This window comes from Capricornis sumatraensis, chromosome 1, assembly GCF_032405125.1.
Source record: "Capricornis sumatraensis isolate serow.1 chromosome 1, serow.2, whole genome shotgun sequence".
Lineage (NCBI taxonomy): Eukaryota > Metazoa > Chordata > Mammalia > Artiodactyla > Bovidae > Capricornis > Capricornis sumatraensis.
In genome coordinates this window covers 56,348,704-56,373,142 of record NC_091069.1, presented here as the reverse complement: position 1 = coordinate 56,373,142, position 24,439 = coordinate 56,348,704, and the positions used below count along the sequence as shown (strand labels likewise).

At 38.2% G+C, this 24,439-nt stretch overlaps 1 protein-coding gene across 1 annotated transcript in view; it reads right to left on the bottom strand.

Moving 5' to 3' along the window:
- The window catches only part of DNAH6 (dynein axonemal heavy chain 6), a 284,532-nt gene that overhangs the window by 143,333 nt on the left and 116,760 nt on the right, over nucleotides 1-24,439 (bottom strand). The window contains exons 32-36 of the mRNA XM_068975806.1: nucleotides 23,824-23,931; nucleotides 17,578-18,133; nucleotides 16,503-16,625; nucleotides 6,821-7,003; nucleotides 6,145-6,288 (exon numbers count right to left, since the gene is read on the bottom strand). Of these exons, the coding sequence (XP_068831907.1) occupies nucleotides 6,145-6,288; nucleotides 6,821-7,003; nucleotides 16,503-16,625; nucleotides 17,578-18,133; nucleotides 23,824-23,931 (1,114 nt within the window). The remainder of the gene's footprint in view (nucleotides 1-6,144; nucleotides 6,289-6,820; nucleotides 7,004-16,502; nucleotides 16,626-17,577; nucleotides 18,134-23,823; nucleotides 23,932-24,439) is intronic.

Genomic DNA, 24,439 nt, shown 5'->3' with positions numbered 1-24,439 from the left:
GCTCCAGTTTCATCCACCTCATTAGAACTGACTCAAATGCATTCTTTTTAATAGCCGAGTAATATTCCATTGTGTATATGTACCACAGCTTTCTTATCCATTTGTCTGCCAATGGACATCTAGGTTGCTTCTGTGTCCTGGCTATCATAAACAGTGCTGTGATGAACATTGTGGTACACATGTCTCTTTCAATTCTGGTTTCCTCAGTGTGTATGTCCAGCAGTGGGATTGCTGGGTTGTATGGCAGTTCTATTTCCAGCTTTTTAAGCAAAAGCTGTTCTCCATAGTGGCTGTACTAGTTTGCATTCCCACCAACAGTGTAAGACGATTCCTTTTTCTCCGCACCTTCTCCAGAATTTATTGTTTGTAGACTTTTTGATAGCAGCCATTCTGACTGGTGTGAGACAGTACCTCATTGTGGTTTTGATTTGCATTTCTCTGATAATGAGTGATGTTGAGCATCTTTTCACATGCTTGTTAGCCATCTGTATGTCTTCTTTGGAGAAATGTCTGTTTAGTTCTTTGGCCCATTTTTTAATTGGGTCACTTATTTTTCTGGAATTGAGCTGCATGAGCTGCTTGTATATTTTTGAGATTAATTCTTTGTCAGTTGTTTTGTTTGCTATTATTTTCTCCCATTCTGAAGGCTGTCTTTTCACCTTGCTTATAGTTTCCTTCATTGTGCAAAAGCTTTTAAGTTTAATTAGGTTCCATTTATTTATTTTTGCTTTTATTTCCATTACTCTGGGAGGTAGGTCATAGAGGATCCTGCTGTGATTTATGTCGGAGAGTGTTTTGCCTATGTTTTCCTCTATGAGTTTTATGGTTTCTGGTCTTAAGTTTAGATCTTTAATCCATTTTGAGTTTATTTTTGTGTATGGTGTAAGAATGTGTTCTAGTTTCATTCTGTTACAAGTGGTTGACCAGTTTTCCCAGCATCACTTGTTAAAGAGATTGTCTTTTTTCCATTGTATATTCTTGCCTCCTTTGTCAAAGATAAGGTGTTCATAGGTGTGTGAATTTATCTCTGGGCTTTCTATTTTGTTCCATTGATCTATGTTTCTGTCTTTGTGCCAGTACCATACTGTCTTGATGACTGTGGCTTTGTAGTAGAGCCTGAAGTCAGGCAGGTTGATCCTCTAATTCCATTCTCCTTTCTCAAGATTGCTTTGGCTATTCGAGGTTTTTTGTGTTTCCATACAAATTGTGAGATTATTTGTTCTAGCTCTGTGAAAAATACCGCTGGTAGCTTGATAGGGATTGCATTGAATCTATCCATTGCTTTGGGTAATATAATCATTTTCACTATATTAATTCTTCCAATCCATGAACATGGTATATTTCTCCATCTACTTGTGTCCTCTGATTTCCTTCATCAGTGTTTTATAGTTTTCTATATATAGGTCTTTTGTTTCTTTAGGTAGATATATTCCTAAGTATTTTATTCTTTTCATTGTAATGGTGAATGGAATTGTTTCCTTAATTTCTGGCTATTTCATTTCTAAAAACTGGGCTGTGGCTCTTTCAACTGATTTCATGTCAATTAATGCATTGCAGCTTGTAATTTTAAAAAATAATGGTGTATAGCTTAATCAGAAAGGACAAGACCAAAAGGAAGGGAATAATTAATTTGCATTTTAACAACCCAGAAAAGAAATGAAAAGAATATGAGTTATTGAGAGGCAATAAGGATGAAGAGGAGGAGGACATGGCAACTCACTCCAGTATTCTTGCCTAGAGAATCCCAAGGACAGAGGAGGCCAGTGGGCTACAAGTTCATGGGGTCACACAGAGTTGGACATGACTTAAAGCGACTTACCATGCATGCATGTAAGGATGAAGAGAAGAGGCCACATTTGAAAAAAACTTATTAGAGGAAAAAGTTCACTCACTTTAACTCAGATGAGTAAAGAAGGAAGAATCTATAACAGTCATTGAGCTCTGGCTACTACCATGTGGCTGTCAGACCATTTATTGAGGCAAGAAACAAAAAGTCATCAGCCCACTCATTTGGGGCTTGCAGACCGAAGGAGGAATCCACTTTTTCATCTGGACTCCCTCCTGCTATCCAAGTAGAATTACCACTTCCAGGACAGGGGCTGGCACTGTCCTTCTAAACATCTTAGGTCATAATGCTTCAATAGCTTCTCATCACACCCAATGTGAAATCAAGGTCCTTACAATGGCTCACAAGGCTATATTTTTTGTTCCCCTGCTTACTTCCATGACCTCATTTTATACTACACTCCCACTTGATTTTTCCACTCTGACCTTGCAAGTCTGCTGTTTTTCAAAACTGTCAAGCAATCATTCACTGAGTAAAGGCATTCATATTTGGTTTTCCTTCTGACTGGATTGCTTTCCTCTATGGAACCATTAGAGCTTTGACTTTATTCAGAACTCTGCACATGACCTAATTAGCAAAGCTTTCCTGACTAATATTAATATATAAAACAGTTTCCCTCTGACCCTCAGTACTGTCATCCTTACTCTGCTTTATTCATCTCCATGGCACTGAATTGTCATTGATGTATACATGTCTGTGGCTGACTCCCCTGACAGTAATGTAAGGTCTATGAGGCTAGGGACTTTGGTTACTTGATTTAGCTCTCATATCCAGAATAGTGTCTACCATGTAAGAGGTTTTCCACAGATATTTGTTGAACTGACTATTTGCCCTGGGCCATCTCCCACAGCCCTTTGATGAACCCAGATCATTTCCGTTGATCCAGAGGGATCTGTCTCTCTGTCTCAGATTCTCAGTTGTCCTCAACTAGGTTCATCTTGTCCAATTATGATACAATGATCTTGAAGATCCAGCAGGGTTTCATATCTACCAGAAGGTTTTAATCCATAGGCCTTAGTTTCTTATCTTAGGGATTTTACTTTTGGGAACTTTTTATTTTGATATAATTCAAAACTTATAGAAAAGTTAAAAGAATAGTAAAAAGAATTCCCATATGTTTCTTATATAGATTAACTGACTGTTCACATTTTGCCTCTTGATTTAGTGTTTCTCTTACTCAAAGATGTCAGTTATATACACTATGCTGTATTACCCTAAGTATGTGAGCATTTCCTAAAAAGCAGGGATATTTTACAACCACACTAAAATGACTGAAATCAGAAAACTGAATATTAATACAATGCTATTATCCAATTTACATTCTATATTCAAGTACTGTCTATTAACAATGTTATTTATAGCCATATTTTTTTCAGTCTAGGATCCAATCCAGGATATTGCATTGCATTTGATTATATCTCTTTAGTCTCTTTATCTGAGAAAGTTCCTCAGTTTTCCTTCATGACAGACACTGTTAAAAAATATGGGCCAGTTTATTTTATGGAATGTTCATCAGTTTGAGTAGTCTTGGTGTATCCATAGTCAGAGTTCAGTTCAGTTCAGTTCAGTTCAGTCACTCAGTCATGTCTGACTCTTTGCGACCCCATGAACCGCAGCACACCAGGCCTCCCTGTCTAACACCAACTCTTGGAGCCTACCCAAACTCATGTCCATTGAGTCAGTGATGCTATCCAACCATTTTGTCCTCTGTCATCCCCTTCTCCTCCTGCCCTCAATCTTTCCCAGCATCAGGGTCTTTCCCAATGAGTCAGCTCTTCATATCAGGTGGCCAAAGTATTGGAGTTTCAGCTTCAACATCAGACTTTCCAATGAACACCCAGGACTGATCTCCTTTAGAATGGACTGGTTGGATCTCGTTGCAGTCCAAGGGACTCTCAAGAGTCTTCTCCAATACCACAATTCAAAAGCATCAATTCTTTGGCCATCAGCTTTCTTTATAGTCCAACTCTCACATCCATACATGACTACTGGGAAAACCATAGCCTTGACTAGATGGACCTTTGTTGGCAAAGTAATGTCTCTGCTTTTCAATATGCTATCTAGGTTGGTCATAACTTTCCTTCCAAGGAGTAAATGTCTTTTAATTTCATGGGTGCAGTCACCATCTGCAGTAATTTTGGAGCCCCCCAAAATAAAGTCTGACACTGTTTCCATTGTTTCTCCATCTATCTGCCATGAAGCAATAGGTTCAGATGCCATGATCTTCGTTTTCTGAATGTTGAGCTTTAAGCCAACTTTTTCACTCTCCTCTTTCACTTTCATCAAGAGGCTCTTTAGTTCTTCACTTTCTGCCATAAGGGTGGTGTCATCTGCATATCTGAAGTGATTGATATTTCTCCTGGCAATCTTGATTCCAGCTTGTGCTTCATCCAGCCCAGTGTTTCTCATGACGTACTCTGTGTATGAATTAAATAAGTAGGGTGACAATATGTAGCCTTGACGTACTCCTTTTCCTATTTGAAACCAGTCTGTTGTTCCATGTCCAGTTCTAACTGTTGCTTCCTGATCTGCATACAGGTTTTTCAAGAGGCAGGTCAGGTGGTATGGTATTCCTATCTCTTTCAGAATTTTCCACAGTTTATTGTGATCCACACAGTCAAAGGCTTTGGCATAGTCAATAAAGCAGAAATAAGAACTCGCTTGCTTTTTCAATGATCCAGCAGATGTTGGCAATTTGATCTCTAGTTCCTCTGCCTTTTCTAAAGCCAGCTTGAACATCTGGAAGTTCATGGTTCACGTATTGCTGAAGCCTGGCTTGCAGAATTTTGAGCATTACTTTACTAGCGTGTGAGATGAAAGCAATTGTGTGGTACTTTGAGCATTTTTTGGCATTGCCTTTCTTTGGGATTGGAATGAAAACGGACCTTTTCCAATCCTGTGGCCACTGCTGAGTTTTCCAAATTTGCTGACATATTGAGTGCAGCACTTTCACATCTTTTAGGATTTGACATAGCTCAACTGGAATTCTATCACCTCCACTATCTTTGTTGTAGTCAGAGTAAGGTTATGCATTTTGGAAGGAATAGCTCGGAAGCAAGGCTGTATACTTTTCCATGTACCACATCAGAAGGCACAGGTTTGTGCTAATACTGATGATAAATCGGTCACCTAGTTAATATGGTGTCTACAAGGTTTTTCAGTATAATGACACTATTCTTCTCTTTACAACTAATAAGTAATTTGTAGAAGATGTTTTGAAACTATGTAAATAGTGTTTTTCAAGAAACCTTCACCTACTAGTTTTTGCAACCATTGGTGATTCTTGCCTATATCAATTATTACTACAATGGTTGCAAAGTAATAACTTTCTAATCTCATCATTTCTCCTATATAGATTAGCTGGTATTCTCCTGTAAGGAAGAGCTCTTTCTCCCTAGTTTATTTGTTCATGTATATTTTTATGTGGATCAACTCACAGACTTTTATTTCATTCAGTAGTTTGTAATCCACACCATTATTATCTTGATGCTCAAATATGCCTAGATTTGTCTAATGGGAATACCTTCAAATTGGCTCCTGTGCTCTTTTGACAGGTGCCACTGTTCTTCAAGCACTTATTCATTATCCGACATAAGATAGTCTGGGCTCATTTTGAACTTTCCTCAACTCAGTCCTGGAATCAGCCATTTCACTAAGGTGCTTTGGTTCCCTTTCATGGAGAAGAGTATTCAGAAATCAGCAACTAAGTATGCTCATTGCTATTGATGTGCCATTGCTTCTAGTTCCTCTCAGCACACAGAACTAGGAAATTTATGTATGTATGAATATATACTCCATATACATATGATCTATCTATCTATCTATTTCATGAGTCCAAAAACCTCTAATTCCAATCCAATAACACAAAATATATTCTAATTTTTCTCCTCTATATTTGTAATATACCTTCTCTTAACAGTGAGAAACCTGGTTGCCATAATCTTCAATATACTGATTCATTTGCTCAGTTTTAGAACATACAGAAAGTAGTTTCACAACTGCTAAACCACAGCACTGTGAAAATATAAATTTACTAGCTAGAATTCAATATTTTTGTTAATAGTAGGGAGTTTTTCTTCACTTTTACACCTTACATTCTTCATATGGCCTGGAGAGAATTCTTAAATAATTTTAACACAATAAATGTTATAGCTAGTTTAAGAAAGTGAATAATTTTAGAAACCTTTCAAATGAAGAAATTATATTTATACTAGAACTAAAGCTTTGAAAGTTTTAGTCTTGAAATTTAATTTTAATGATTCAGAGTTATGTTAAAATTAAATTTATTTGGCTCTTACCCTGGCATCAGGATTATCATCAAATTGTGTTCTAATAAATGTATCAAAAGAATCCCAGTGATTTTCAGTTAGATTTCCACCTAAAGACCATAAGTAACAGAATACAAAAGTCTGACACAGAACAGTGTTCAATTTTGTTTGCTCCTGAAAGAACAAAGAGAAAAACTTTTAATATTTAATGTTAGCATAAAAGAATCCTAATTTGCAAAGTCTAAAGGCTGTTTTCTCTTGGTAAGACTTATGTATTTTTAAAAGGGCACGGTGCATGTTTCTTATATTTCATTCAATAGTGTACCAAGTAATGTTTTATAGTGGCATACATTTAAATACTCTGATGAGAAAATGAATGGCAAGAAGCATGGAAAACAAAAGTTCAAGGGTGTCTTTCAACTATTATAACTACGTCTATGCTTGTATGAAGTTATTTAAGTAGACAAACACTGGGAATATGTTACAGACTAAGGAAATTTAAACATTGAGAAGAGGAGTAAACTATAGTGCAAAATTCCTTCCAATTTTAGCATCTACAAATCTATTCACATGCATTAGTCCCCTAAAAAATTAACTTGAAAATCAAATAACTGTATGGCAGAAAGTTTGGAATTGTTTATTTGCAAAGAATCTATATGATAATCACATTTTCCTAGCTTTACAGCAGTAAGAAAACTCTTCCTACCATTGTCAAATTAACTCTATCTTTCTCAAGTATTAAAGACTCCAATAAGCAACAGAGTGTAGTAACTTTGCTGATGTCCACTTGTGGAATTGCTTGGTGGCATTTTTTATTGATAAAATTTAAACCATCATCAACATAACGCTGGAAAAGATTCAATATATATTCTTGAGTTTCTTCACTCAGCTGAAAATCAAACAAACAATATTTTAGCAAGACCAGATAAAATATATAATTAAGTTTAAAAATAGTTGGTTCAAACTTGAAAGCTGTGGTACATGTACACAATGGAGTATTACTCAGCCGTTAAAAAGAATTCATTTGAATCAGTTCTGATGAGATGGATGAAACTGGAGCCGATTATACAGAGTGAAGTAAGCCAGAAAGAAAAACACCAATACAGTATACTAACACATATATATGGAATTTAGAAAGATGGCAATGATGACCCTGTATGCAAGACAGGAAAAAAGACACAGCGGTGTATAACGGACTTTTGGACTCAGAGAGAGAGGGAGAGGGTGGGATGATTTGGGAGAATGGCATTCTATCATGTATACTATCATGTAAGAATTGAATCGCCAGTCTATGTCTGACGCAGGATACAGCATGCTTGGGGCTGGTGCATGGGGATGACCCACAGAGATGTTATGGGGAGGGAGGTGGGAGGGGGTTTCATGTTTGGGAACACATGTAAGAATTAAAGATTTTAAAATTAAATAAAAAAAATTAATTAATAAAAAAAAACTTGTATATTACATTATATCCTGTGACTTTTAGACTAAAGGATGTAAGCATCACATGATATGAAACAAGTTACAAAAAAAAGACATTCTATGGGAAGATTCCAGGTCACTGATAAGTGATCTTGACCTGGTAGTTGGTATATAGGTATTTTGGGTCAGGAAGATCCCCTGGAGGAGGGCATGGCAACCAGCTCTAGTATTCTTGCTTGGAGAATCCCATGGACAGAGGAGCTTGGCAGGCTATACTCCACAGGGTCACAAAGAGTCAGACACAACTGAAGCTACTGAGTGCACACGCATGTACACACACACACAACACACGTATTTATTTTATAATCATTTATTAAACTGGCAACATGTATTTCATACAGTCTTCTATACTGATGATTATCTTTCATAATTAAGAACAATGAAAAAAAGTATAAAAAGAAGCATTTAAAATATTTATTCAAGGTAAAGGACCAAAGATTTAAGAAAGAATGTTGCCCCCTCACCACTTTTATTAACATTGTACTGAAAGTCTTAGCTAACATGATAGGACAATCAAAGGGGAAAAAAGTATACAGATTGAGAAGAAAGAAAAAAAAATTGTCTTTACAATTATCCATACAAAAAATCCCAAAGAAGTGAAACAAAACTCCTCAAACTAGTAAGTAGTTATAGTAAAGTTGTAGGATACAAGGTAAATATACAAAAGTCAATTGCTTTTTTATGTATCAACAGTGAATAATAATTTGAAACTGAAACTACAAAATCATTTAATTAGTATAAAAAATGTTGGCATATTTTAAACAAAATATTTCCAAGAGGAAATGTGAGGAAAACAACACAATTCTGATGAAAGAAAACAAAGAACATCTAAGTAAATGGAGAGATTGTGCATGGATATAAAGACTCAATACTGTGAAGATGTTAGTTATTACCAACTTGATCTATAGATCTGATGCAATCTGAATCAAAATCCCAGTAATTTACTTTGGAGAGAGCAACAAAGTGAATCTTACATTTATAAGGAGAGGGAAAAGGCCCAGGTAGCTTCTCCTGGCCGCCACCCCTGGCCTCGGGTGTGGGGTAGCTCCTCTCGGCCACTCCTGCGCCATCGCAGCCTGGCACTCTCAGCCGTCGCCACTGACCTCGGACGTGGGGTGGCTCCTCTCGGCTGCCGCCCCTGACCTCGGGCCAGGGGTAGTTCCTCTCGGCCATGCTTCTGCGCGGTCCGTCGCAGCCTGCGCGCTACTGCGGTGGCTGCAGAAGCAGTGGCTGCACAGGTGCAGGAGGGCCGAGAGGAGTTACCCCACGTTCAAGGTCTGGAGGGGCGACGGTGAGGAGATAGCCCTCATCCACAGTAAGGAGCAGTGGCTGCGCTTTGCTGGAGCAGCCGTGAAGAGATACCCCATGCCCAAGGTAAGAGAAACCCAAGTAAGACAGTGGGTGTTGCGAGAGGGCATCAGAGGGCAGACACACTGAAACCATACTCACAGAAAACAAGTCAATCTAATCACATGGACCACAGCCTTGTCTAACTCAATGAAACTAACCATGTCGTGTGGGGCCACCCAAGACGGGTGGGGTCATGCTGGAGAGGTCTGACAGAATGTGGTCCCCTGGAGAAGGGAATGGCAAATCACTTCAGTATTCTTGCCGTGAGAACCCCGTGAACAGTATGAAAAGGCAAAATGATAGGTTACTGAAAGAGGAACTCCCCAGGTTGGTAGGTGCCCAGTATGCTACTGAAGATCAGTGGAGAAATAACTCCAGAAAGAATGAACGGATGGAGCCAAAGCAAAAACAATACCCAGCTGTGGATGTGACTGGTGATAGAAGCAAGGTCCGATGCTGTAAAGACCAATATTGCATAGGAACCTGGAATGTTAGGTCCATGAAATTGGACCTAATTGGAAGTGGTCAAACAGGAGATGGCAAGAGTGAACATCGACATTCTAGGAATCAGCGAACTAAAATGGACTGGAATGGGTGAATTTAACTCAGATGACCATTATATCTACTACTGCATGCAAAAATCTTGTAGAACAAATGGAGAAGCCATCATGGTCAACAAAAGAGTCCAAAATGCAGTACTTGGATGCAGTCTCAAAAATGACAGAATGATCTCTGTTCGTTTCCATGGCAAACCATTCAATATCACAGTAATCCAAGTCTATGCCCCAACCAGTAATGCTGAAGAAGCAGAAGTTGAATGGTTCTATGAAGACCTACAAGACCTTTTAGAACTAACACCCAAAAAAGATGTCCATTTCAGGGGACTGGAACGCAAAAGTAGGAAGTCAAGAAACACCTGGAGTAACAGGCAAATTTGGCCTTGGAATGCGGAATGAAGCAGGGCAAAGGCTAATAGAATTTTGCCAAGAAAATGCACTGGTCATAGCAAACACCCTCTTCCAGCAACACAAGAGAAGACTCTACACATGGACATCACCAGATGGTCAACACCAAAATCAGACTGATTATATTCTTTGCAGCCAAAGATAGAGAAGCTCTATAACAGCCAGCAAAAACAAGACCGGGAGCTGACTGTGGCTCAGATCATGAACTCCTTATTGCCAAATTCAGATTAAATTGAAGAAAGTAGGGAAAGCCACTAGACCATTCAGATATGACCTAAATCAAATCCCTTATGCTTATACTGTGGAAATGAGAAATAGATTTAAGGGACTAGATTTGATAGATAGAGTGCCTGATGAACTATGGATGGAAGTTCATGACATTGTACAGGAGACAGGGATCAAGACCATCCCCATGGGAAAGAAATGTAAAAAAGCAAAATGGCTGTCTGGGAAGGCCTTACAAATAGCTGTGAAAAGAAGAGAAGTGAAAAGCAAAGGAGAAAAGGAAAGATATAAACATCTGAATGCAGAGTTCCAAAGAATAGCAAGGAGACATAAGAAAGCCTTCCTCAGTGATCAGTGCAAAGAAATAGAGGAAAACAACAGAATGGGAAAGACTAGAGACCTCTTCAACAAAATTAGAGATACCAAGGGAACATTTCATGCAAAGATGGGCTTGATAAAGGACAGAAATGGTATGGACCTAACAGAAGCAGAAGATATTAAGAGGTGGCCAAAATACACAGAAGAACTGTACAAAAAATATCTTCAAGACCTGGATAATCACAATGGTGTGATCACTCACCTAGAGCCAGACATCCTGGAATGTGAAGTCAAGTGGGCCTTAGAAAGCATCACTACAAACAAAGCTAGTGGAGGTGATGCAATTCCAGTTGAGCTATTTCAAATCCTGAAGGATGAATCTGTGAAAGTGCTGCACTGCATATGCCAGCAAATTTGGAAAACTCAGCAGTGGCCACAGGACTGGAAAAGGTCAGTTTTCATCCCAATCCCAAATAAAGGCAATGTCAAAGAGTGCTCAAACTACCGCACAATTTCACTCATCTCACACGCTTGTAAAGTAATGCTCAAAATTCTCCAAGCCAGGCTTTAGCAATATGTGAACTGTGAACTTCCAGATGTTCAAGCTGGTTTTAGAAAAGGCAGAGGAACCAGAGATCAAATTGCCAACATCTGCTGTATTATTGAAAAAGCAAGAGAGTTCCAGAAAAACATCTACTTCTGCTTTATTAACTATGCCAAAGCCTTTGACTGTGTAGACTACAATAAACTGTGGAAAATTCTGAAAGAGACGGGAATACCAGACCACCTGACCAGCCTCTTGAGACACCTGTATGCAGGTCAGGAAGCAAGAGTTAGAATTGGACATGGAACAACAGACTGGTTTCAAATAGGAAAAGGAGTACGTCAAGGTTGTATATTGTCATCCTGCTCATCTAACTTCTATGCAGAGTACATCATGAGAAACACTGGACTGGAAGAAGCACAAGCTAGAATCAAGATTGCTGGGAGAAATATCAATCACCTCAGATATGCAGATGACACCACCCTTATGGCAGAAAGTGAAGAGGAACTAAAAAGCCTCGTGATGAAAGTGAAAGAGGAGAGTGAAAAAGTTGGCTTAAAGCTCAACATTTAGAAAATGAAGATCATGGCATCTGGTCCCATCACTTCATGGGAACTAGATGGGGAAACAGTGGAAACAGTGTCAGACTTTATTTTGGGGGGCTCCAAAATCATTGCAGATGGTGACTGCAGCCATGAAATTAAAAGACGCTTACTCCTTGGAAGGAAAGTTATGACCAACATAGATAGCATATTGAAAAGCAGACACATTACTTTGCCAACAAAGGTCCATCTAGTGAAGGCTATGGTTTTTCCAGTGGTCATGTATGGATGTGAGAGTTGGACTGTGAAGAAAGCTGAGTGATGAAGAATTGATGCATTTGAACTGTGGTATTGGAGAAGACTCTTGAGAGTCTCTTGGACTGCAAGGAGATCCAACCAGTCCATTCTAAAGGAGATCAGTCCTGGGTGTTCATTGGAAGGACTGATGCTAAAGCTGAAACTCCAGTACTTTGGCCACCTCATGGGAAGAGATGACTCATTGGAAAAGACTGATGCTGGGAGGGATTGGGGGCACGAGGAGAAGCGGACGACAGAGGATGAGATGCCTGGATGGCATCACAGGCTCGATGGACATGAGTTTGAGTGAACTCTGGGAGCTGATGATGGACAGGGAGGCCTGGTGTGCTGCGATTCATGGGGTCGCAAAGAGTCGGACATGACTGAGCAACTGAACTGAACTGAAAAGGTGGGGAATAGTGAATACAGTATTGGAGAACAAAGTAGAACTGACACTACCTGACAAAACTTACTGTGAAGCTACAGTAATTGACAGTGTCATATTGGCAAAATAATTAGACAAATAGGTTAGTGGTGTTAGAGCCCATAGAAGACTCATACAAATCCAGCAACCTGATCTTTCACAAAGGGACAAAAGCAATCCAGTGGAGAAGCAATGGTGTTTTCAACAACGGTGCTTGAATTGGGCATCTGCATGCTAAAGAGAGAGAGAGAGAATCCAGACATTGATAGTACGGCTTTCAGAAAAAGTAACTCCAAATGGATCATAAACCTAAACATAAAATGCATAACCATCAACTCATAGAAGGTAACAGAGGAAAATATTATTTAGGTGACTTTCAACTTGGACATAAGTTTTAAGATGTAACACCAAAAACACAAATCATGCAAGACAAGTTAGACCACTAAAATTAAAAATGTGTGTGCTGTGAAAGATATTATTTGAAAAAAATGAAAAGAAAGGCAGACTTGGAGAAAATACCTGCAAAATACATACAAAGAACCTGTATCCAAAATATATAAAGAACTCCCAAAACTCAGTAACAAGGAAACATACAACCCAATAATAAGTGGGAAAAAGATGTGGACAACTCATCAAAGAAGATATATAGATGGCAAATAAACATATGAAAAGACACTCAACATCTTATAAAAGAAAACTACTCACTGAAAGCAAAATGAGCTACAAATACATATGAGTTGTGTTAGTTGCTCAGTTGTGTCTGACTCTTTGTGACCCCAAGGACTGTACCCCACCAGGCTCTTCTGTCCATGGGATTGTCCAGGCAAGAATACTGGAGTGGACTGCCATTACTTTCATATTAGAATGGCTAAAATCTAAAACACTATACCACTACATGCTGGTGAGGATGCAGAGTAACAAAGTTCTTTGGAATGCATAATGGTACAGCCACTTTGGAAGACAGATCGGAAGTTTCTTCACAGTTTCACCATATGATTGAGAAATCACAGTCCTAGGTATTTATCCATATGAGCTGAAATCTTTTGTCTACACAAAAACATATATGAATGTTTATGTGAGCTTTATTAGTAATTGCCAAAACTTGAAAACTTTGAGATGTCTTTCAGTAGGTGAGTGGATAAACTTGGTAAGTGATAAACTTCAGCATACAATAACACTGAATATTATTCAGTACTAAAAAATGAGCTATCAAGCCACAGTAAGACATGGAGGAACTGTAAATACATATTACTAAGTGAAAAGAAGTCAATTTGGAAAAGCTACAGACCATATAATTCCAACTATATGATGTTCTGGAAAAGGCTAAACTATGGAGACAGGGAAATCAGTAATGTCAGGGGTTGGGAGAGGGTGTGGATGGACAAACAGGTGGAGCACAGATTTCTTGGGCAGTGAAACTATTCTGCATGATACATGATATATTCATTTATCAAAATTCATATAACTGCACAACACAGAGTGAATCATAATTTAAACCATGGACTTTAGTTCATAAGAATGTATCCATATTGGTTCATCAATTTTAACAAATGTACCCACATAAATGTGCTTAGTCACTCAGTCTTGTCTGACTCTTTGCAACCCTATGGACTATAGTCCACCAGGTTCCTCTGTCCCTGGAATCCTCCAGGCAAAAATACTGGAGTAGGTAGCCATTCCCTTCTCCAGGGGATCTTCCTGACTCAGGGATCAAACCAGTGTCTGCTGGCAGATTCTTTTCCATCTGAGCCACCAGGGAAGCCCACTCACACCAAAGAAAAATGCTAATAAAAGTGGGGACTGTGTTTGGAGGAGAGAAAGCATATGCTAACTCTCTGTACTTTCTGTTAAATTTTTCTATAAACCTAAAACTGTTCTGAATAATAAAATCTATTTAAAAAGTAAATTCAGAAAGGTTAACATGATAGTCTTAATTCTGAGAATTACTTTCTTTAACAAGGTTTTCTGTTCATTTGCTGTACATATGAAACAAATATTGTAAATCACAATATTGTGAATCAACTATACTCCAGTAAAAATTTCAAAAAAATAGGGTACTCTAAAATGGTATAGATGAACTTATTTGCAAAGCAGAAATAGACACACAAACATAGAGAACAAACATATGGATACCAAGGTGGGGAGTGGGTATGGGATGGATTGGGAGATTGCGATTGACATATATACACCAGTATGTATAAAATAGATAACTAATGAGAATAGACTGTATACCACATGGAACTCTACTCAATGCTCTATAGTGAGCTAAATGGGAAGGAAATACAAGTAAGAGGGGATACATGTATATGAGTGGCTAATTCACGTTGCTGTACAGCAGAAACTAACACAACATTGCAAAGCAACTATACTCCAACAAAAAATGTCAATTATACCTCAATAAAGGTGTTTTTAAAGAAGCTGATTATGGGGGGAAAAGTAAGGTGCCCTGAGGGTAGGTCACAATATTCTTAAAATGTTGATGCCTAAGAGTGAGGAAAACAATAGTTCTCTGATTCATCTTTGGAGGAGGAGAGGCAGAAAGATGGCTTTCTCAGAATGTCAATTGAGATGAGATGGGGAAAAACATTTTAAAAGATTGCTTATTAAGTTAAGTGGACTGGGCTGTCATTTCCTTCTCCAGGGGATCTTCCCAACCCAGGGATCAAACCGGAGTCTTTTGCATCTCCTGCATTGGCAGGCAGATTCTTACCACTGAGCCACCTGGGAAGCCCTTATTAAAGCAAAGAGAAATCCTATTTTAGAATAGAGAGGATATAGAAGAACTGCCTTGTTCTGAATAACATAAAAGTTTTTCTTCACTTTGGATGGAATCCTACCTCTCAGGTTAGAATGCATCTTAGATAAGGGGCCTAAGATTGAGTCAAAGCTATGGTTTTTCCAGTAGTCATATATGGATGTGAGATTGGGCCATAAAGAGATGGAGAAGGCGATCGCACCCCACTCCAGTACTCTTGCCTGGAAAATCCCATGGATGGAGGAGCCTGGTGGGCTGCAGTCCATGGGGTCGTGAAAAGTCCATAGAAAAGGGGCCTAAGATTGAGTCAAACCTGTGGTTTTTCCAGTAGTCATGTATGGACGTGAGACTGGGCCATAAAAAGAACTGAGTGCCAAAGAATTGATGCTTTCGAACTGTGGTGCCGGAAGACTCTTGAGTGTCTCTTGGATAGTGAGATCAAACCAGTGAATCCTAAAGGAAATCAACCCTGAATATTCACTGGAAGGACTGGTGCCGAAGCGGAAGCTCCAATAATTTGGCCACCTGATGTGAAGAGCTGACTCATTGGAAAAGATCCTGATGCTGGGAAAGATTGAGGGCAAGAGAAGAGGGCGACAGAGGATGAGATGGTTGGATGGCATCACTGACTCAATGGACATGAGTTTGAACAAACTCTGGGAGATAATGGACAGGGAAGGCTGGCGTGTTGCAGTTTATGGGGCTGAAAAGAGTCGGACATGACTTAGTGACTGAACAACAGCAACAACAAGGCTGAATGGGAAGCTAAACTGTTTTTTTCTTCCTTCTGGCTCTCAGAGGCATTGTTCTTGTGTAATTGCTAAGTCCTGTCCGACTCTTTTGTTCCCCCATGGACTGTAGCCTGCCAGGCTCCTCTGTCCATGGGATTTCCCAGGTAAGAGTACTGGAGGGGGTTGTCATTTCCTTCTAGATGGAATCTTCATGACTCAGGGATCAAACCAGAGTCTCTTGTATATCCTGGATTGGCAGGTGGGTTCTTTAGCACTGAGCTGCCAGGGAAGCCCCTCGGCGGCATTAGGGGCTTCTAAAATCTAAAAACAAAGATCTGGCCTGGATTTAAGTGTTCTTTTCCTTCGTTGTGCTTCCCCTCATTAACTCAAGCCTTCTGCAGAGTCTTTTTTTTTTTTAATGCCCTTCCTTGTTCTACCTGTGTTTGGGGAAACTAAAGGAAGTGTTTCTGTTTGTATTTGAGAGAACCCAGTTGAGGTAGGGGAGGAACAAGGTAGGGTAGGCAGAAACCAGAGTGACTAGGTGGGCTGGTGGGCTGAGGTCACAAATAATGAAGACAGCTATGGGGAGTATACAATCTCCTTGGAGGATCCCAAGAATTCAAGGGAGAGGGCCAGATACAACACCAGGATTCCCTTCATCAAGCACAGTGAGGTCGTAATCAGTTGCTATCTGGGCCCTCGAGAAAAGGGTGAGCCCTGACAGAGGGAAAGGGTGGGGAGTGTCCAGTTGCACTTACTTTTTTAGAAACACTCTGCATCCAGGTTTTAACATAAGGCATCCACTTCAGTTCTTCAGGATCCACAAACACCATTCCACATCTACTGACTGTTGCAGGAGAGGCAACCTTTAGATCTTGGACCTAAAATTTTAAAAAGTTCAACAAGGAATGGCCAACATGATACTTCCTTGTTCCTCCCAGTTCAATGCTAATAAATCACACATTTAAAGTTTAAGGTAACATACTGTTAGGTTTTGCATGCAAGAGAGTGGGAGAGCTATAAGTGATTTAAAATGGAGAAGGAAAGTTAAATGAGGCATGAGGAGAAATATACATACATACAGACATATATATATATATACATATGACAGTATAGAAGGATACTGGAGAAGGAGATGGCAACCCACTCCAGTATCAGTATTTTTGCCTGGAGAATCCCATGGACAGAGGAGCCTGGCAGGCTACAGTCCATGAGGTGGCACAGAGTTGGAAAACAACCGAAGTGAAGGATGCTGTCAGATTCTTATGGGAAGGTATACATAGTTATTCCCTTCTTTTTCCTTCTTACCTTTTTTATTCTTATATCCAATGCATAGCCTAGTACCTAGGACACAGTAGGTATTCAACTAATGTCTGATGAATGAACACAGCAGGGGTGGTATCTTCTGTAATATTTTGTAAAGTGTATTTGACCTGCATTCCTTTTCCAATCCCATTACCAAATAGTCATACCACAGAGGGCTGACTTATTCTTCTTAAACGGAACAATTATTTTTAACTTGGAAAGCATTTCAAATCATGTAAAGACACTAATATATATAACTACCTTCAAGGGGAAAGAAACAAGTAGTGGCGAAGACAGAATTTACTTTATTTCCCATTTATAGAGAGATAGGAACATTTGAGAGACTCTGGTTGTCAGAATGGAAAATCTATTATAAAAAGAAAATTTGATAAATATTTAGTGTGTAAATGAAATACCATGGTAGGCCTTACAGATAATCAAAGAGACATCAGTAAGAGAAAAAAAAATTAATGATGTTATGCCAATCTAACAAATGATTTCACTCCACAGTAAGGAATATATATTTACCTCAAAAAGCATGTGGATTTGAGGTGTGAGTTTAATCCTCTCACTGTTAGCCAAGCAAAGCATCTTGTTATCATCCAGCACCGTATTCATATTTTCAATCCAAAGAGCGTCTACTGGCCCATCACTGATGATCCATTTATGGTCTTCTGAAGTATCACTCACAGCCGCTCGGACACTTAGTGCCATTAAACCATCTTTCCATTCCAAGGTTACGTTATTAACTTCACCGTACAATTCACCCATTGTAATTGATTTAGGATTAAGAACATATGTTTTAACTGGTTGGTAAAAGGGATTGTCTACACCAAGTTTTTGCAAATTCCCTAAAGTTTCTGCTAGTACTTGGTAAACTGTGGTCTTGCCACCTCCTGTTGGCCCAACTAACATTACACCATGCCTTACTAGCATCGTTTCATAGAACTGTATCACTTTTTTAACCATACATGCTTCAGGCTGAAGATTCTTTTTCTTCATGACATCTATAATTGTTGACTGCAATATACCATAATCATGTTCTGGAATTTGGACGCCAGGAAAAAGGTCAGATATGATTCCACTGGGAAAATAAAATAATAAAATAAAATAAAAAATAAAATAAAATCAATTAGGAACTACTGGCCATTGATATCCACCCATGTTACAATTAATTTTTTAGACATTACCAAGGTTTTTATTTTTCTCATTTTCTTTTCCTCTAAACACACAGTGCTACATTATCTTATGTGTTGTACCAGAATCTATCATTTCTCTGATTTTTGTATGATTTTGCTTGTTCCTTGTACAGTGGACCAATGTTCTTAAGTATACTGGGAGCTTTTTGAGATACAGAATATTTCTTACATTTTTGTATTATACACAGTACATGGCATAGTGCCAAACATACATGCAATGATTTTTCAGTTTATTTTAAAAATTATACTTATAGCTCAACTTTTCCCAAAAAGCACTTATGTGTGATTATAATGGTATATAAATATTTAGAAAAAAAAGATGGAAATGGAAATAGAAAACTAGTACTATGTGAAAAAGGGAGTAAAGGAAAAAAATGGACTCTTTCTATGGGAAACCAAATGGCTGTACGGGTAAAAAAGAAGTGAAACTCTTACACACAAAAAAACATCTGAGAAGCAGTAAATAATTTAATATAAAATGACAAGAAAAGTACAAGATGGGGGAGATAAAGATGATGGAGTAGGAGGATGTTGAGCTCACTTCCTTCCACAAATACATCAAAAATACATCGACATGTGAAGCAACTCTCACGAAAACAAACTGGAGACTTGCAGAAAGACTCTTCTACAACCAAGATTATAAAGAAAGATTCACAAAGAGTTGGGTAGGAAGGGAAGAGAAAGAAGCAATCAGGTTGGTATCTGTGCCTGTTGGAGGGGACACAGAAGAGGAGGGGGCTTACATGGGCTTTGAGATCCTCCCTGGAGAGTGAGGGGTTGGAACCACATTAGGCACTGCCGTCCTAGGAGCTGATACTGGGAAGACAAGCCTCTTAGCTGATTTGAAAGCCAGTGAAACTAACAGCAGAGCTGTAAGAAACCTATATCCCACCTGTGAAGAGTGGTTGTTTATTCCAAGAACAAGAGAGAGGAAACAGAATGAAACTGCCTAGGGCTCTGGCTGTCTCCCGCAATCCTCACCCTTGACTTTGTGTCCCAGCTCACAATGAGCACCTACCACAGAACTGCCTGCTCTAGCACAGCTCCCCACTAGGGTGAAGGGTGCTCCTTCTAAGGAGAGTGCACAGTTAGGGGGAAGGAGCAGGCTTGGATCCAGCACTGAATCTGAGCAGGGTGAGGATGGCTATTACTGGAGCTCTTGAAGGCAGTGGGTCAGGAGTGTTCTGGAGCTCTGAGGTGCTGGGACTACCCCAGTGCTTGCCCAAGCCTGCACTTGGTACCCAGTCTGGCCCCTCTTACTCCATCACGGCTCCTCTAGAGTAAAGGTACCGATGCTGGGAGAGGTAGATCACACACTTGGAAGAGAACCAGCTCAGACCCAACCCTCAGGGCTTCTGCTCCAGTATCTTGGGACCTGTCCCTGCTCCAATAGGGCAGTGTTGACCACTGAGAACAGGACAAGCCATGGCTCACATCTGACTCTGGCTCTAGCCAGAGAGAAAATTACAGGTCAATGTCTCTGATACTATACATGCAAAAATTCTCAACAATGATACACCAAAGATCAAGTTGAATTTATTCCAGGGGTGTAAGAATGGTTCAATATTTGCAATTCAATCAATGTGATACACCACATTAACAAAAGGAACATAAAAATCACATGATCATCAACAGTCACAGAAAAAGCAATTAACAAAATACAAAAATCCATTCATGATAAAAACTCTCAAGAAGCTTCGCATAGAAGGAACATAATTCAGCATAATGAATGACACTTATGACAAACCCAAAGCTAACATTATACCCAGTGACAAAAAGCTGAAAACTTTCCCTTTAAAATCAGACCAAGATAAGTATGCCCAGTTCTGTCACTTTTATTCTACATAGTATTGGACATCCTTGTCACAGCAATCAGATTTGAAAAAGAAATAAAAGGAATCCAGATTAGAAAGGAAGAAATAAAACTGTCACTTTTTGCAGATGACATCATATTATGCATAGAAAATCCTAAAGACATCACAAAAAATCTACTAGAACTCATTAATGAATTTGGTAAGGTTGCAGGATACAAAATTAACACACAGAAACATGTTGCATTTCTATACACTAACAACAACCTGTCAGAAATAGAATTATGAAAACAGTCTCATTTACATTCACATGAGAAAGCGTAAAATATCTAGAGACAAATTTGCCTACAAAGGTAAAAGACCTATACTCATAAAACTATAAGAAACAGAGGAAAGAAACTGAAGAAGACACAAACAGATGGAAAGATACACCGTGTTCATGAACTGGAAGAATCAATATTGTCAAAATGATCATCTACCCTATAGATTCAGTGCAATCTCTCTCAGAATACCAATGGCAATTTTTCACAGAAATAGAACAAGTAGTTTTAAAATTTGTATGGAAATATAAAAGACTCCAAATAGCCAAAAATAATCTTGATAAAGAAGAAAAAAGCTGGAGTTATCACACTCCTTGACTTCCAACTATGCTAAAAAATGATAGTAATCAAAACAGTATGGTACTGGCCCCCAAACAAACTCATAGATCAGTGAAACAGAATAGAGAGCTCAAAAGTAAACCCATGCACTATGGTCAGTTAACCTAAGACAAAGGAGGCAAGAATATATAAGGGAGAACAGATAGTCTCTTCAATAAGTGGTGCAGGGAAAACTGGGCAGTTGCATGTAAAACAATAAAATTAGAACATTTTTCTCACACCATATAAAATTGAACTAAAAGTGGATTAAAGACGTAAATGTAAGACTAGAAACCATTAAACTCTGAGAAGAAAACATAGGCAGAATACTCTCTGACACAAATTGTAGCAACATTTTTTTGGAATTGGTCTCCCAATGCAAAAGAAACAAAAGCAAAATTAAACAAATGGGACCTACTTAAATTTAAAAGTTTTTCACAGCAAAGGAAACCACTGACAAAATGAAAGACTAACCTACTGAATGAGAGAATATTTGCAAATGATGAGGGGTTAATATTCAAAATATATAAATAGCTCATACAACTCAATATCAAAAACAAACAAACCCAATTAAAAAATGGTCATTAAACCTGAATAGACATTTTTCCAAAGAAGACATACAGATGACCAACAGCCTCATGAAAAGATGCTCAACATCACTAATTATCAGAGAATGAAACTCTAAGCCACAAAAAGATATCACCTCACACCTGTCAGAATGGCTATCAGTGAAAAGACCACAAATAACAAATGTTGGTGAGGATATGGAGGAAAGGGAACCCTGTAAACTTTTGGTGGGAATGTAAACTGGTGCAGCCACTATGGAAGACAGTATGGAGGGTCCTTAAAAAACTAAAAATATAACTACCATATTATCCAGTAATTCCACTCTTAGATATATATTTGAAGAAAATGAAAACACTAATTTGAAAAGACATATTTGAAGACAATGAAAACACTAATTTGAAAAGATATATGCAGCCTAATATTTATAGCAGCATTATCAAGAATTATTACAACAACCAAGGCATGGAAGCAACTGAAGAGTCGACCAACAGATAGATGGATAAAGGAGATTTTGTATGTATGGAATGTATGTTGGAATATTATCCAGCCATAAAAAATGAAATTTTGCCATTTGAAAAAATATGGGTGGACCTGGAGGGTATTATGTTTAGTGAAATAAGTCAGACAGAGAAAGACAAATAATCTGTTATTACTTATATGTGGAATCTAAAAAATAAAACAAACTAGTAAATATAGCAAAAGAAATAAACTCACAGATATAGAGAACAAACTAGTGGTTACCAGTGGTGAGAGGGAAGTGGGAGGGGCAAGACAGGGGTAGTGGGTGAAGAAGTACAAACTATTCTGTATAAAATAAAGAAGCTAAAGAATATAGTTTTCAGCACACAGAGTATAGCCAATATTTTATAATAACTTCAAATGAAGTATAATCTATAAAATATTCAATCACTATGCTATACACCTGAAATTAATACAATATTGTAAATCAATTATACTGCAATAAAAAAGAGCAAGGGAAAAATACAAGAAGAAAATATAAGAGGTGAATTTATAGTACTATATTAAGAAAGTCTATCTCAAAAAGATAAAAATTCTATAACTTTAAAAAAGTTGATAAAGTGAAAAAATAAAAACACACAAGGAAAAACCAAACTTCTGTGAGGTAAGAGGCTTTACACGTAACTTAGAGTGAATTATATACTTAAAAGAAATATTTCCAATGTTTTACCAGATAAAGTTCATGATTTCTCACAAATTGCTAGGTAAAAGAATACAACAGAATAATGCTCTAAGAATAATAAATGACTAATGAACAGAAGAAATAAATGACTAATGAACAGAAGAAATGATGCTCAGTGGTACTAACAAAATAATGTATATAAAATAGGCTACTAATTTGGTATCTCTCTCTAAAACATATAAAAGGAGATGTGCATTTTCATAAATTTGTATCTATAAACATAAAGTGCCTTTGGAGGATGTACTGATAGGATCTATCTAAATTTAAAATGTCCATACCCCATGATCTCTGGAGTGTACTTCCTAGAATCTCACTTATAGCACTATCATAAGTGTGCAATCATTAATATATAGGAATTTTCATCACTGTGTTCTGGAAAAGTGCAAAGACACATATTCTGGCAATCAGGGGATCTGATGGTGGACAAAGGCAAAGAGGATCCTCAGTAAGGTCATAAATAGACATCCCACGATGACAGATGTATATCACTGAAGGTCATTTTTGTTTTTAGGAGATTTATACTCTGGCAGAATTTTGAAATGAATTAGTGATAGAGGTATAGAAAAGTTGATGAAGGAATAAAAAACAAAAATCAAGATTAATAAATGCAGGAAAAATAAGAAGCAAGGTACTTTAATAAACAAGGGAAAGATAGCTCAGCTTTGGGTGATATTTATATCTCTAAAATAAATTATGGAAATCCTGTATATTGAGCTCCGGTTATACTGTCACATGACTACCCAGAGAGGATGGGTTGGTGGGGAGAGAAGTGTGTCCATATCTTCACTTCTCTGTTAGTAACTTAACAACATCTAAAACGGAAAAGTCATGAAATGACACAAATGTGGTACCAAAAGATGGATAGATATAGGAAAATGAAAGGACAAATAGATGAATTAAAAAGTTATTGTCTTTAGGAAGTGGAAGTTGGTAAAGGGCAGGAAACTGTTGTTTTCCCTGAGAGTAACTTAAAACAGCATTTCATTTTTAAAACCACATACATATATGACTTGAATAAACATAAAACTCAGTAATGAAAGTAGAAATAGATAAAAGCAATCACACTGTGTTGAGACCCCAATCTACTTCTTTTGAGTCTGGAACTTCTCTTAGGTCAGGAATTTGTAACCAAATGCTACTTTGCATAGCATGCAGCTTGGTGGTCAACATGTTGAAAAAATAAATGATTGGATTGATGCTAAAACTTTAGTATCTTTATTTGAAACTAGCATTTAAAAAATTACAATAAGTATCTCTAGAAAAGATAAAACCTTGCTAGAGACTGACATGTTTGAAGATAAACTATCCTTCACCTCTACATAGTAGCTATGCTTTCTCTGTAACACCCAGACATTTACCTGAATAGAATAGCATCATCTGTTAGGAATTTTGGCAAGTTAGAGTCCCGCAAAGCTCTTATTAACACCACATCTTCACTGAGGTCTGGGTTCTCTCTTTTTAAAGACCTAAATTTAAAGGAATAATTCAGATGACGTTGCAAGTACATAATATTGAACATGATTTTCTAAATCTCTGCACTGGGGATTCTGCCTGCAGAAAGCTGTGGAGGGTACCCCACTGCTGATTCTTACTAGAAGGATGGGACCATTTTCCCTGGCATGCCCAGCGTCCATCTCCAAAATAACACATGGACAAGTCAGGCACAGGCTGCTTTGACTTGAGGAGAATGATAAGGACATTTTCTCAAGGACCTCCTATCAATCCAGACTTTATCCAACCTGAATTTATAGTTCTCTGAATACATTATGATGGTTCAGATCCCTGTCACTTTCTTTTCTCTTATCCCAGAATGGTTTTTTGCTGGCTCTCATTTTTCCTTCGAAACCCAGCTCAATCATTCCCTCTTCTAGAAAATTCCCTCCACCACCCACCTCAGTGAACCCCAGGGCACAGCACCACGGTTGCCCTCACACACTAACTAGTCTAATCTAGATGACTGCTCATTTGTCTGTC